The 12540-nt window shown below is 35.6% G+C and overlaps 1 protein-coding gene across 2 annotated transcripts; it reads left to right on the top strand.

Moving 5' to 3' along the window:
* The first annotated feature begins 1986 nt into the window (after nucleotides 1-1986).
* On the top strand, nucleotides 1987-4866 carry LOC130965476 (ras-related protein RABB1b-like). 2 transcript variants are annotated; one of them, XM_057890235.1, is made up of 6 exons: nucleotides 1987-2142; nucleotides 2250-2389; nucleotides 3260-3342; nucleotides 3881-4085; nucleotides 4195-4263; nucleotides 4457-4866. In XM_057890235.1, exons 1-6 carry the CDS (start codon nucleotides 2097-2099, stop codon nucleotides 4547-4549), a joined length of 636 nt encoding a protein of 211 aa, XP_057746218.1. In that variant the 5' UTR covers nucleotides 1987-2096; the 3' UTR covers nucleotides 4550-4866. The 2 variants fall into 2 exon arrangements, with proteins under 2 accessions (XP_057746218.1, XP_057746217.1); XM_057890234.1 differs by lacking the exon at nucleotides 3260-3342 and having other exon boundaries at nucleotides 3792-4085.
* Nucleotides 4867-12540: the final 7674 nt, after the last annotated feature.

The following is a 12540-nucleotide window of genomic DNA, read 5'->3' as shown; positions in this document are numbered from 1 at the left end:
CCTCTTTGCTTAACTCATAGGCCTCTTTGAGTTTGTTTCCAACTCTTTTGCCACCATGGGAGTATGATTCTTCTTTTTAGTGCTTTTATTGCTTCTTCTTCTATTATTTCCTACAAAGTTTATAAAATCAAGAGATCAAAGAAGTATACCATCTAAGCACAAAAGCATGCAATATTTAAGCACTAATTATCAATTTCTTGTATGAAAAAGCATAGAAAAATATGACATGATGACATGTCATCAGCCGTTAGTCAAATAGAGACTCGCGACTGAATCCATGAGTCCGTCGACCGTTAGACACTCGTCATTGAACTTGTCGAGGTATTTCCTCGTGGATTCGTCTTGCCTTTGGGTGATGCCAAGTAAGCTGATGGGGGTGTTTGGCTTTGGTGAGTCGGGTGGTGAATTGGGCCATAAATTTTCTCGAGATATCGTGAAAGTTGGCTATGGAGTCATGCGGGAGGGCGTTAAACCACTTGATTGCAGGTCCAGCCAGAGTTACCGAGAAGGCCCTGCATCGGACCGCGTCGGCGGCCCCTTCCAAGTTCATCCTGGCCTCGAAGGTCGTTAGGTGTTCCTAGGGATCCTTGGTTCCATCGTATTTCATGTCCGTGGGCTTGTCGAAGCCCTTCGGGAGTTTGGCTCTCAGGATTCTTTCTGTGAAAGGGGTGGCTCCCATTATCACGTGTTCGCTCTTCGTGTGTTTGGCTTCCCGGTGATGTCGTCGGTCGTCCTCTTCGCGCCGGTGCTCTGGGTCTCGGGAGACGGTACGATCGTGTTTTTTGCTGCGTCGCCGTTCAGGTGACCTGTCGTGTCTAGCTTCGTGGCGGGATCGGGTTTTAGAGGTCGTGTGGCTTCCGTGTTCCGGGTGACATCGTTCTTTGGTCGCTACGCGGCCCTCGAGGTTTTGCATCCGGAGGCAGAGGTCTTGAATTATCTGGATCGCTTTTTTCCCCTAAGCCGTCGGGGGCTCGGGGTTCATGCTGTGGACGACCGTCCCCCTTTGATTATTGCTGGGGCGGTGTTGGCTGGTGCATAGCACTTGTTACTCTTTGGTGAGTGGGAGGAATGGTTTCCCAACCTTGGGGGTTGGGGTTCCTGTGTGTGAGTGGTGAGAGACTGGGGATTGCTCTTCGGAAATATCCGCCATGTCGTCACGACGTTGCAAGTTTTCCACAGACGGCGCCAATGTACAAGATGTCTCTGGTACGGGTTGAGAGATGGATCGGAAATTTGCAGGTCGAGGCGGATGCCGGATTATCTGACTGGAGCAATGGGGGTGATACCTGCAAAGACACTCCGACGCTCAAGTCAGAATGGATTAGAGAGGTATAAGGTGTGTGAGGTGAATGACATACCTGAGGGGGCTTGGGGCTCCGCTTTATATAGGTGATGGTAATTATCTTATGTTATCTTATTTGGTTAAGATAAGGGAGGTATTTGAATTTGATTGTTGGTTAGAAGTTCTAGTGGGCCGGTTCCGGACCTTCTAGAAGGACGAAATGGGTCGGACCCGGGTAACCGGGTTCGGAGACCGTTTCGGGTGTAGAATCCATAGGCCGGATCCGTAACAGTTGCCCCCTGAGCTAGAGAGTGAGGGTGTTCGGCCTCATCGCTGGAGGAACCTTTTTCTCGCCGTTGTGGTTTGCCAAGGAGATCGTTGTTTGGTTTTCCCGGTCGAAGTCGGGGATTTGGGGAGTTCCTGGCCGTTTCATGGTCAGACGAAGAGCGCGTTGTTTAGGCGACTTATCACATGCCGGATTTGATGACTGTTCCGAGGAAGGGATTGGAGATCAGGTTTGGAACATATTTAAAAAGATAAAATATAAACTTTTATTTTTAAATAGTTATCTTTTTAATTTTTTTTGTCTCATTTATAAAATAAATAATAAAAAATTATACTTATTTTTTAAAATGAAATTCAAAATTAAAAAAATAAATAGTAAAAAAAATTAGAAAATTGCAAGAGATGTTCCCATACTCGCACGTCACGCGCCTTCCCTTGTTTGTTTTCTTTTAAAACCCCATTTATCGCACATTCCCATTCTCTCTTTCTCCTTCGTGTCAACCACCGTTTCTTCTTCTTTTTCGGCGCCATGTCTTACGATTATCTCTTCAAGTACATCATCATCGGCGACACAGGTTCTATTCTCTCTCTCTCTCTCTCTCAAATTCCTTTTTCCCTTCTCTTTTATCCATTTCCGTGTTTGATTTTCTCTTATTCATTGTTTTTATCCGGTGCGGCGCAGGTGTAGGGAAATCGTGCCTGCTCCTGCAGTTCACTGACAAGAGGTTTCAACCCGTCCATGATCTCACCATTGGCGTTGAGTTTGGTGCTCGCATGGTCACCATCGATTCCCGACCCATCAAGCTTCAGATATGGGACACTGTTAGTTCTCTCTCTCTTATTTTTGTGGTTATTTCTGTAAGTTAATTAATAATTATGTTTTTCTTTATTCCTTTTTTGTTCTTGTCGTACTTGAAATTACTAGTTGAGAACTGATGTTACATATTTTGCAGTAGGACACTGGAATTGATTTTATTCGTTTCTGGAACTTATGCTTAGGAACAAGGGTCTGTATTTGTTCATATCTTTTGAGGTATTGAATTTGTTTAGGTTAAAAATGCTATTAGGGTTTGTTTGGTTACTGTCTTTGTTTTCGATGTTTCTGATTTTGTGAAGGAAATGGCAAAAACATAGAAGATGAGTACATGATTTTATTGTTTTTATGTTTTGTCACAAAATACATAAAATAGGAAACATGGAAAAAGAAAATGAAAATAATATAATATAAACTAAAGAGTGATTCAGAATGAAGTTACCTTAAAGTTGTAGTTAGTTTTTGATACTTTTTTTTTTCTTTGTATATTTCTTTTAGCATGAATGGATATGATTAGAAGTATCATTAATGCATTTCAGCAAGATATCCTTAATTTTTTTTGATTTAGCCTAGGAAAACTAGATACATAAATAATATTTGACCTGTTTGGTATAGCATCAAACATTTGATCCACAGTCCGGCATTGCCAGGCATGATTGAATCAATATAGTAAGAATGTATTAATTGTTCTGCTTGATCGTGACATTAATTCATATTTGTAGAATCCAAATACACAATATAAGGTGGCACAGTTGTTTTTTAGCTTTGGGGGTATATAGAATTCTTAGTCATAACTTGTTTCCAAGTCTCTTCTTTTATGTTATGGTATTCAACAATAGTACATGAACATTGATGCATAATACATTGTTTAACCGTAGGCTGGGCAAGAGTCATTTAGATCCATTACTAGATCTTACTACAGAGGAGCAGCGGGAGCACTTCTAGTTTATGACATTACTAGGTGGGTGATGCTTTATGAATTGTCTAAGCATGACTAATGCCAAATGTTATATGATATGACTCTTCAAAATGAACATAAGTTTCTTCTTGTTTTCCATTTTTGTGAATGCTAACTCATAACTTTCAAGTGATCTGAGAATTGAGATGTTCGTAATGAATGTGACAAATGCGAAATGCTGTCCAGTTACTTCTTATACCTTTTCTGGCAGCTGCCTGAAGCATTGTTATTGTCGAGTGTTGATCATTTGAGTTTAATATAGTTTTGATTTTTAAGCCACCTTATGTAATTTTTTGTTTTTAAATAGCTCATGCAAGGGGCTCTAATACTGCTTTACAATATGTTTTCATGGTCAGTACGGTTTTCCTCCATTTATGCATGTATGCAGTGCAATTTTCTTCAATACAAAGTAATGTGTCCCAACCTCTTCCGTGTATTTTTCTGGATTGCAGTGGTCTGATGTGTTACCTAAATATGAGGTTGATCCTTTTCATAAATCTTTCCTTCAACTGACAACAAGAAGGGTTTGTTTGTTGATTAGGAGAGAGACTTTTAATCATTTAGCAAGTTGGCTGGAAGATGCTCGGCAGCATGCCAACCCTAACATGACAATCATGCTGATAGGCAACAAGTGTGATCTTTCTCACCGAAGGGCAGTGAGCAAAGAGGAGGGTGAGCAATTTGCAAAGGAAAATGGACTTCTGTTCTTGGAAGCTTCTGCCAGGACAGCTCAAAATGTGGAAGAGGTGATTTATCCCAATTAATAGCACGACAAGACCCTAAATTCACAACATATCCTGTATGCTACGTTGTCCCATGGATAATGTGATTTTTTCATTGTTCTATATTCTGCAGGCCTTCATAAAGACTGCTACAAAGATTCTCCAGAATATTCAAGAAGGTGTCGTTGATGTGTCCAATGAGGTAACTGTCCTGTAAAAAGCTGTTGCACTATCTCAAGTGCCAAATGTTTGGTCCACATACACACACATGTATTTACGTGAACCAAAAAATTATTTAAACCTGTTTTATTCCCCAAATGTGAAAAGGAAAATTTTCTGCTGCCATGTGTGGTCCGTTGACTAAAATTAGCAATGAATGTGTATTGTTATTGCAGTCATTTGGTATAAAACAAGCGAATGTACGTCCCCAAGGTCAACCCGGTGGAAGAGATGGAACTGTTAGTACTGGAGGTGGCTGTTGCAGCTGATTATGAGAAACTCAAACTCTATGTGTAATTAGGGGTGTGCTCTATGTGTAATTAGGGGTGTGCATGGCCCGGCCCGGCCTCGAACACTTTAGGGACTAATTTGGTGTGATTTCACCGGGTCTAGGGCCGGGTAAGGATCTCAAAAATAGACTCGGTCATTATTTCGGGTTGGGTTCGGGCCATGGCTCAGGTCATCAGAACTTGGTCCAGTGGTCCGGTCATATACACAATTAATATTGTGTTATTAGCGATGGATGATGGCTATTCTTATGTGGAATTTAAGTATTGTAAACTTTAATATTTTGTGTTATTAGTTATTATAAGACTATAAGTTAATGTTGTATGTTTAAAATGTATAAGATTTTAGACTAATACATAATAGGTGTAGTCTATGGTGGCCACAAGTTTTGGTGCCTATGGTGGCTATGGACTTTACAAAATGATATTTTCAACCAAATAAAATAAAAAATTAAAGCATGTTTCAACTCTATTAATAAATAATGACATGTTTATGAGTATAAATAAAAGAAAAAAATTAGACCATTTATATTTCTTGACAAAAAAAAATGATCTATCGTTTTCTCTTGTCGTCTGAAATGAAGTCGCTACTAATGCCCAAAATTTAAAAAATGATAGTATCTAAAAATATTTACATTGCATTAATATTTTCATTATCTACTTATACTTTTTTTTTAATTAATAATTTTAAATTTTACTTTACTAATATTAAAATTTAATTAATAACAGTAATTTTAGACTTCAAAATTTTTATTGCAGAATAAAATGATTATTTTAATTAAAAATAAAAGATATAAATAATTATTTATTAACGTAAGAAAAAAAATTAATACAATGTAAGTATTTTTAGATACTATCATTTTTTAAATTTTGGGCATTGGTAGTGACTCCATTTCTGATGACGAGAGAAAACGATAGATCATTTTTTTTGTCAAGAAATATGATAAATGGTTTAATTTTTTTCTTTTATTTACACTCATAAACATGTCATTATTTATTAATAGAGCTGAAACGTGCTTCAATTTTTTATTTTATTTGGTTGAAAATATCATTTTGTGAAGTCCATAGCCACCATAGGCACCAAAACTTGTGGCCACCATAGACTACACCTACATAATATTGTGTTATTTGTATTGATTTAAATATTTGGTGTTATTAGAAAATATTAGTATTGATTATGGTTATGCTTTATTTTAGAAAAGAGTTGGTTATTGTTATATTTTTTTAAATGAATTTTACCATGTCAAATAATGGTTGGAGTTTTGGAAATTTGGATATTTTCACATGCTAGCTTATAAGAAGGTATCAAGGTAATATAATGTTAACGACTCGGTTTTTTTCCGGTATAATCATGGTTCGAAAGTGTATAAATTTCATCGAGTTTAGGGCCGAGTTTAAGTCTAATAAATAGGTCTGGTATATATTTTTGGTCGGGTCTGGATCACATCGAACCTGGTTTTACCCGGCCCATGCACAACCTTATGTGTAATCTTTCTGTGAATTTATATCTAGAATTCTCTGTGATAAGAGGAGTAAATATACTTCTAAACTTGTCATACTTTTGGATAATACCGCAATCTCATGTATAGATTATTATATAGCACATCCATTGATCCACTGAATGAATGTTTGGAAATGCCGTCTGTGGTGTTATTTAATGTCAAATGCCATTGTGAAATTCTTTCACTCATGCTTTTATATTGGAATGGATTTTTTCAATTTTTTTTCTCAGTTGATGTTGTGAAGTGTGATTCACACCATATAAGACTTTTAAGTGGAACCAAAGAAAAGCATATGACAACAAATCTTGTATTATTGTATATCCACCCTCACTCTAATTCACTTCCTTTACAGAAAGAAGTCAATTTTTTGCATGCTGAGGGTATTGGAAAATTTATCAATCAGGGTCTTGTTGCAAGGAACTTCAATTATAATTTATAAGCGAAGTGAAATAATAACTTGTTGGAGAAAAAAAAAATCTAGATGGTCAACAGTTTTTTAGCTAACATGTAACAACTAACAAGATTTTATTTTTTACTCTCCTTTAAGAAAAACAAAGGAAGTAATATTTGATTTCTTTATTTTTTCTTACGTTCGCTTCAAAACTGTTGGCCATGTAATATGCCTTTTATCCTCTTTTGTTAGTGGGGTTGTGCACCAAGAATTTTTAACCAGCATAAAATTTTAGGGTTTGACACATTAATACATGAAATGCTTATGCAAATGCAACCTTGAATAATACTTATCGATTTTGTAGATATAAGCACCTCTCTCACATGGAAGCAAAAAAAAAAAAAAAAAAAGGAAGATGAAGAAGAAGAAGAAGAATTAGGATTAAGAATACTTTGTAGAAGTTTACAATTTTCTTATTACCACAAAACATTTGCAATTTTTCTACAACAAAGAAACCATTAAGAACAAATACGTGTACTATCAAATTGAGAGCAAAAAAGGTATTACAACCTAGCAGCTATCTTTAAGAGCTTAGCTCAACTTTCTCTTGAGAAGAATCACAATCATGAGTGAATCTTCCATAGGAACCAATACCAACTTATCCATGAATTGGAGAAGGAAAAAAACAAAACAAAAACCACGACGGATTAAGTATTCTTCCTTCAAAATAATAAATCCTTTAACAGCTAAAGGCTTTAAGGATAATATATGAAGACCTTAAACCTCTACAATTCAGTTCCTGTTCCCAAATCTCGAGCTAAGGTTATCGTAAGTTTGAGAAACCAGTAAGAGTCTTGGATTGTTTTCAGGTATCTCACGATCATGCAGTACCAAATAAATGAAAATCTTAACCAATCAAATAAAAGGACGAAAAACTTCATCAGCACCAGCTCCAAACATAATCATATATTGACTGAAACAACTCCATTTGGATTTCATTGAGTAGAAAATAAGAAGCTTATAGTACTCAAATTTAGTTTTGTGGTATCATACAAAAGTTTGATTATGTGAGTACCTGACAATTAGTATTTAACTTTTAGAGATCTTAACCGTATAATAAAAAACTTAAAACTCCACTCCCTTCAACTTTTTGACATACTGTGCATTATTTTATTGGAGAACTATATTCAAGACCATGAGTACTTTACCATACCGGGAATGTAAATTTTCTCTCCAAAATAAAGAGAGAAGATTATGAAGAGGAAAAATTTTACTTCTCTAGTTGGTACAAAGAAATCCCTAACATGAAGTAACATGATAAATCAACCATACGCGACAGATATTTAAGGGGTAATGAGTTTTGAGAATAGAATTACTTTGCATCTATGAATTTAATTTTGATACACTATAAGTGTAAAGTAGTTTTACACGTTACCCAATTACATAATGACACATGAGTAAAAATAACTACCTTTCATATTGATCACGTGAATGGTCATCCAAAAGAACAAATGTGATTGCATGACTGTGTAAAACTACTTTACACTATCAATGCATCAAAATTAAACTCTTGCATCTATATGGTGATATCCTCGTGATCGGTTCCATGTGTTCATTTATCTTTAGCTGCTGATATACAATATACAAAGGGATTGCCATGCTTCTTTGTGTCTGTTTGAAGATGTCTAATCTCCTTTTGAATTCTTTTCTTATTTTCTAATGAAATCTTGTTTTCTTTACAAAAAATTAAAATGATACTCATTGTTATTCTCAACTGACATAAGAAAAATTTGCAACTTCCATGCATTGTATAACTTCTAAAAACTTTACAACACTACAAGGTTTTGGTTTATTTGTGGCAGTTTTTTCTCTTATTTGTGGAGGTTTCTAAAACCCCCAAAATTTGAGGTGCCACGAGGCTTTTTGTGGAGGTTTTTAAAAACCTCCACAATCTATTTAGTGGGGATTTTATGTATGTTTAGTGGGGGGTTTTATATTAGACTTTTGTGGGAGTTTTAAATCACTTTTGTAACAATTTAAAACCCCCACAAATTAATTTTTTAATTTAACAAAAATTAACTTTTTTGTTAGATTTTCAAACCTCCACAAATCCTATAATTATTTATTTTTTTTAATTTCAAATCATTCTTAATCTCATCTCATTTACATACTCTCAAATTAAAATTTATTTTTTAATATCAAAATTTAATAAATATAGATGCCATGGAGTATAGCACTGAAAAGTGTTCCTCCTGGATTTTCATTAATAATTGGTCCTTTCTGATATTAGAAAGTAGACATCCAGAACTTTCCAACCATATATCATAGTATGGGGTTGGCATTCATTTGAAGTTTCAAAAGCTGGCTTCATTTAGAGCCTCAGAAAGTAAGGGCGTTGTCACGGGCATTGTCACGGGCGTTATCACGGGCGTGTTCACCAAAAACGCCCAGGCAGCCTGACCATGTCTTCTTCAATGGAACATAACTTGAGCTACAAAGATCCAATTGAGGTGCTTCCAGTTGCGTTGAAAAGCTGACATTCAGAGCATTCCAACCATGTATAATAGTTTATAGTGAAGCACAAAATTGAAACTCAAACCAGAGGCAACTTTGGGCATCAAAACTGAGTCAAGTGTTTGGCAATAACTTAGGCCAACAACGCCCAAGCCTGGTGCCCAGGAAATTCAATAGCATGTTTCCAGCGTGCTGTGAACTGGCGTGTTTGCAAGTAACGCCCAGTTGGGCCATGATTGATGAGGACTTGCTTTTGCTCTCTATACTCTCTTCAAAGGGGAATACTTCCTCCATTGGACCAGGAATTTAACAAAGAAAAAGCCCACATTGCTAATCCAATTGAAGACCTCCAAATGAGTTTTAGGAGTAGTATAAATAGAGTAGAGTTTTGTACTTGAAGGGGGCTTCGGAACTTTGCACACTTGGATTTTTATTTTTTTTACACTTTTTAGTTTTTTTTTTTAGAAACTTTTAGATAGATTTTGTAAAAGTTACTTTCGGAAGCAATTTGGAATTTGAGTTTTCTAAAAACTTCTTCTTCTTCATTCTTCATTTTCTTTACTACTCACTTTTTAATGTCTACTTTTATACTTGTTGTTGAATTTAGAGCTATGATTCACTAAACCCCATCTTCATTAGGGGGAAGAGCTCTGTTTATTTGAATGGGTTGACAACTATTCTTTTCCTTCTCAATTCAAATGGTTCATCTAAGAGGAGACTATTGTTCTTCATAGATTCAATTACATTCGAGAGAAGGATTGAATCTACATGAATTGTATGGTGAACTTGAGAAAGAATCCATATAATTCAGTTTAGAGTTATCCTTTCATGATTTCTTTGATCAATACACTTTGGGTTGGTATGTGAGATGTAACCTCCCTTAGTTGAGATTTTGGAAGTTGTGTGGCTTGGATTAGAAATTGAACTTCACCTCTTCTCATGACCAATTAGATCACGAGAGTGGCAATTGATTGTGTTGAGAGAAATTGAATTGCCAAGAGATTGGGATTCAATTATTCACAATCCGCTATGGATCTATACCCATGATTGAGAAGGAGTTGAGTAACGTCAATTCATGATAATTTACATCTCTGATCCCTAATGATCTCTCCATCATTAATTTTCATCTCTTGTGTTCTTTAGTTATCTTGAATACCCACTACCCAATTCGATCCCTTCTATATTCTTGCAATTTAGTATTCTTGCCATTTACATTCTGTTTTCTATTCCTTGCAATTTACCTTTCTACTCTCTACAATTCTGCAATCTTTCTATTCCTTGCAATTTGTCTTTAATGTCATATAAGTTTCTTGCACTTTAAGTTTCAGTTATTTACTTTTATTTTTCTTCTTTATTCTAGTTCTTTAAATTCCTTGTCATTTAACTTTCCACAATTACATTCAAAAATCAAATCTCATGAATTCAAAACCATGTTTGCTTGACTAAAAATTACCATTTAACTAAAATTGATTAATCTACCAATCTCCGTGGGATCGACCTCACTCTTAGTGAGTTTTATTACTTGATACGACCTGGTATACTTGCCGGTTGTGCGTGAAATTATAAATTTTCGCGTATCAAGTTTTTGGCGCCGTTGCCGGGGATTAATTGTGATTAACAATCTACTGGTGGTTGATTACCTAGATTAGACATTTTTTCTCTCTCTGTTTTAGTCATTTCTCTGTTTTTAATAGTCTCTTTTATTATCCCCAACTGTTTGTGTTAATGCCTCACCAAGAAAACCTTACTCGTGACGATCTTTTCTCTTGGTGATTGTGTTATTAACATACAACAGTTTCTTTTGCTTAGTTTTATTCCAAATAAATGGGATACGATTGCATTCTAAGTTTGGTGTTGCCTTGCAACAAATTGATTTTAAATCTTCACTGGGTACTTGCATTATTCTCAATTGAAAGTGGCATCCTAAGTTTGGTGTTGTCACTTATTTTTTAATGCTATGTACCATACACACCACTTATTAATGCAATCACATTGTCTCTGGTTACTTCTTGTGTCTTTATTGTATCCTTAATTTTGCTTGCTTAAGCACATACATTACTCACATTTCATTGTGCAAGACACTCGTGATCCATCATAGACCCCATCACCACTATTTTAATTGTTGCTTGAGGAGAAGAAATCATTCTAAGTTTGGTGTGGGAAGGGGAAGAAAAGGAGGAAAAGGACAACAATAATGAAGATGAACTATAAGGTGGTAAAGTTCCTTTCTCCTCTTACTTATTTCCAGCACCTTAAATTGCATGACTGTCTTCTTATTTTCTTTGTATGCATGTGTGTTGTGAATAAGTATAGCTTGAATTTTGAATTGTAACATGTTGCTGTGGTATATTATGACTACCATCTTGAATTTTGTGAGTCAAAAGTAATCAAGTGATCATGATCATAAACAAGCAAGGTAATTAAAGAAGAAGTTAGCATGAGCTTATAAGTACTGGGAGGCTAGAATGATTAATTGTTATTGCTCAATTGCATTTGAATTTGTTTAATTGAAGTTTTCATCTAGGACATTTTATGAAACTTTTGAAATCATCAAAACCTTGAAGAAGCAAATGTAATTAAGGCAAGAAAAGAAAAAGGGAAAGAATGAGAAAGTTGAAGGCTCTGAGTACCAATGACAATTCATTAGTCAAGTACTTGTGGTGTTTATGTATCAAGCAAAAAGCTTGAAAACAAAACATTTAGAGTCAAGACTAGGCTCAAGTGCAAAGCACTCCCTCAAAGCTCAAGACTCTGAGCATCAATGATTAGAGAATAAGGAAAAGAAACAAATGAGCTTAAAGAGTCCTCTAATTAAATGCTTGTGGTGCTTATGTATCAAGTGGTAATACTTGAAAACAAAGCATTTAGAGTAAAAGCTTTTAACTCATGGTGCAAAGCACCCAAGAAGCTATGCTAAGAAAAAGATGAAAAGCTTGTTTCAAGGAAGAAACATAAGGAAAAGATTTCATAGAATGAGCTAGATAGAAACATCAATCATTTAAATATCTTTTGTGATTGTTGCATGCATAGAAAACTAGCTAACCATGAACATCAACTTGCTACTCTTCTCATCTTGGTTTGTCAAACTTTATTGCATGATCCTTTATTTGCTTGAGGACAAGCAAAGTTTAAGTTTGGTGTTGTGATGACTGCGCATCATGTTATGTTTTTCTATGCTTTTTCACACAAGAAATTAATGTTTAGTGCTTAATTATTGAGTATTTTTGTGTTTAAGTCATATATTGCTTTGATCTCTTTGAATTGATTTGTTTTGTAGAAAATGGTAGAGAAAGAAGCAAAAACCGCAAAATAAGCTCAAAGGCAAAAAAGAGCAAGTTGGCAACTCAAGTTAGCAACTCCAATGCAAGATTTTTGGCTCTAGGAAGAAGAAGAGCACGTTGGCAACTTTAAATCCAAGTTAACAACGCCCTCTTGCAAAAATCTTTGGCTCCAGGAAGAATAACAAACACGTTGCTAACTTGGAAAATCAAGTTAGCAACGCCACTTTCTGGGCTTCTTGGCAGCTTGACCATGTCCTCTTCAAGGGAGTATAACTTGCGCTACAA

This window comes from Arachis stenosperma, chromosome 3 (genome assembly GCF_014773155.1).
Source record: "Arachis stenosperma cultivar V10309 chromosome 3, arast.V10309.gnm1.PFL2, whole genome shotgun sequence".
NCBI lineage: Eukaryota > Viridiplantae > Streptophyta > Magnoliopsida > Fabales > Fabaceae > Arachis > Arachis stenosperma.
Note: the sequence above shows the minus strand (reverse complement) of the source record. Positions and strands in the feature narration are given on the sequence as shown.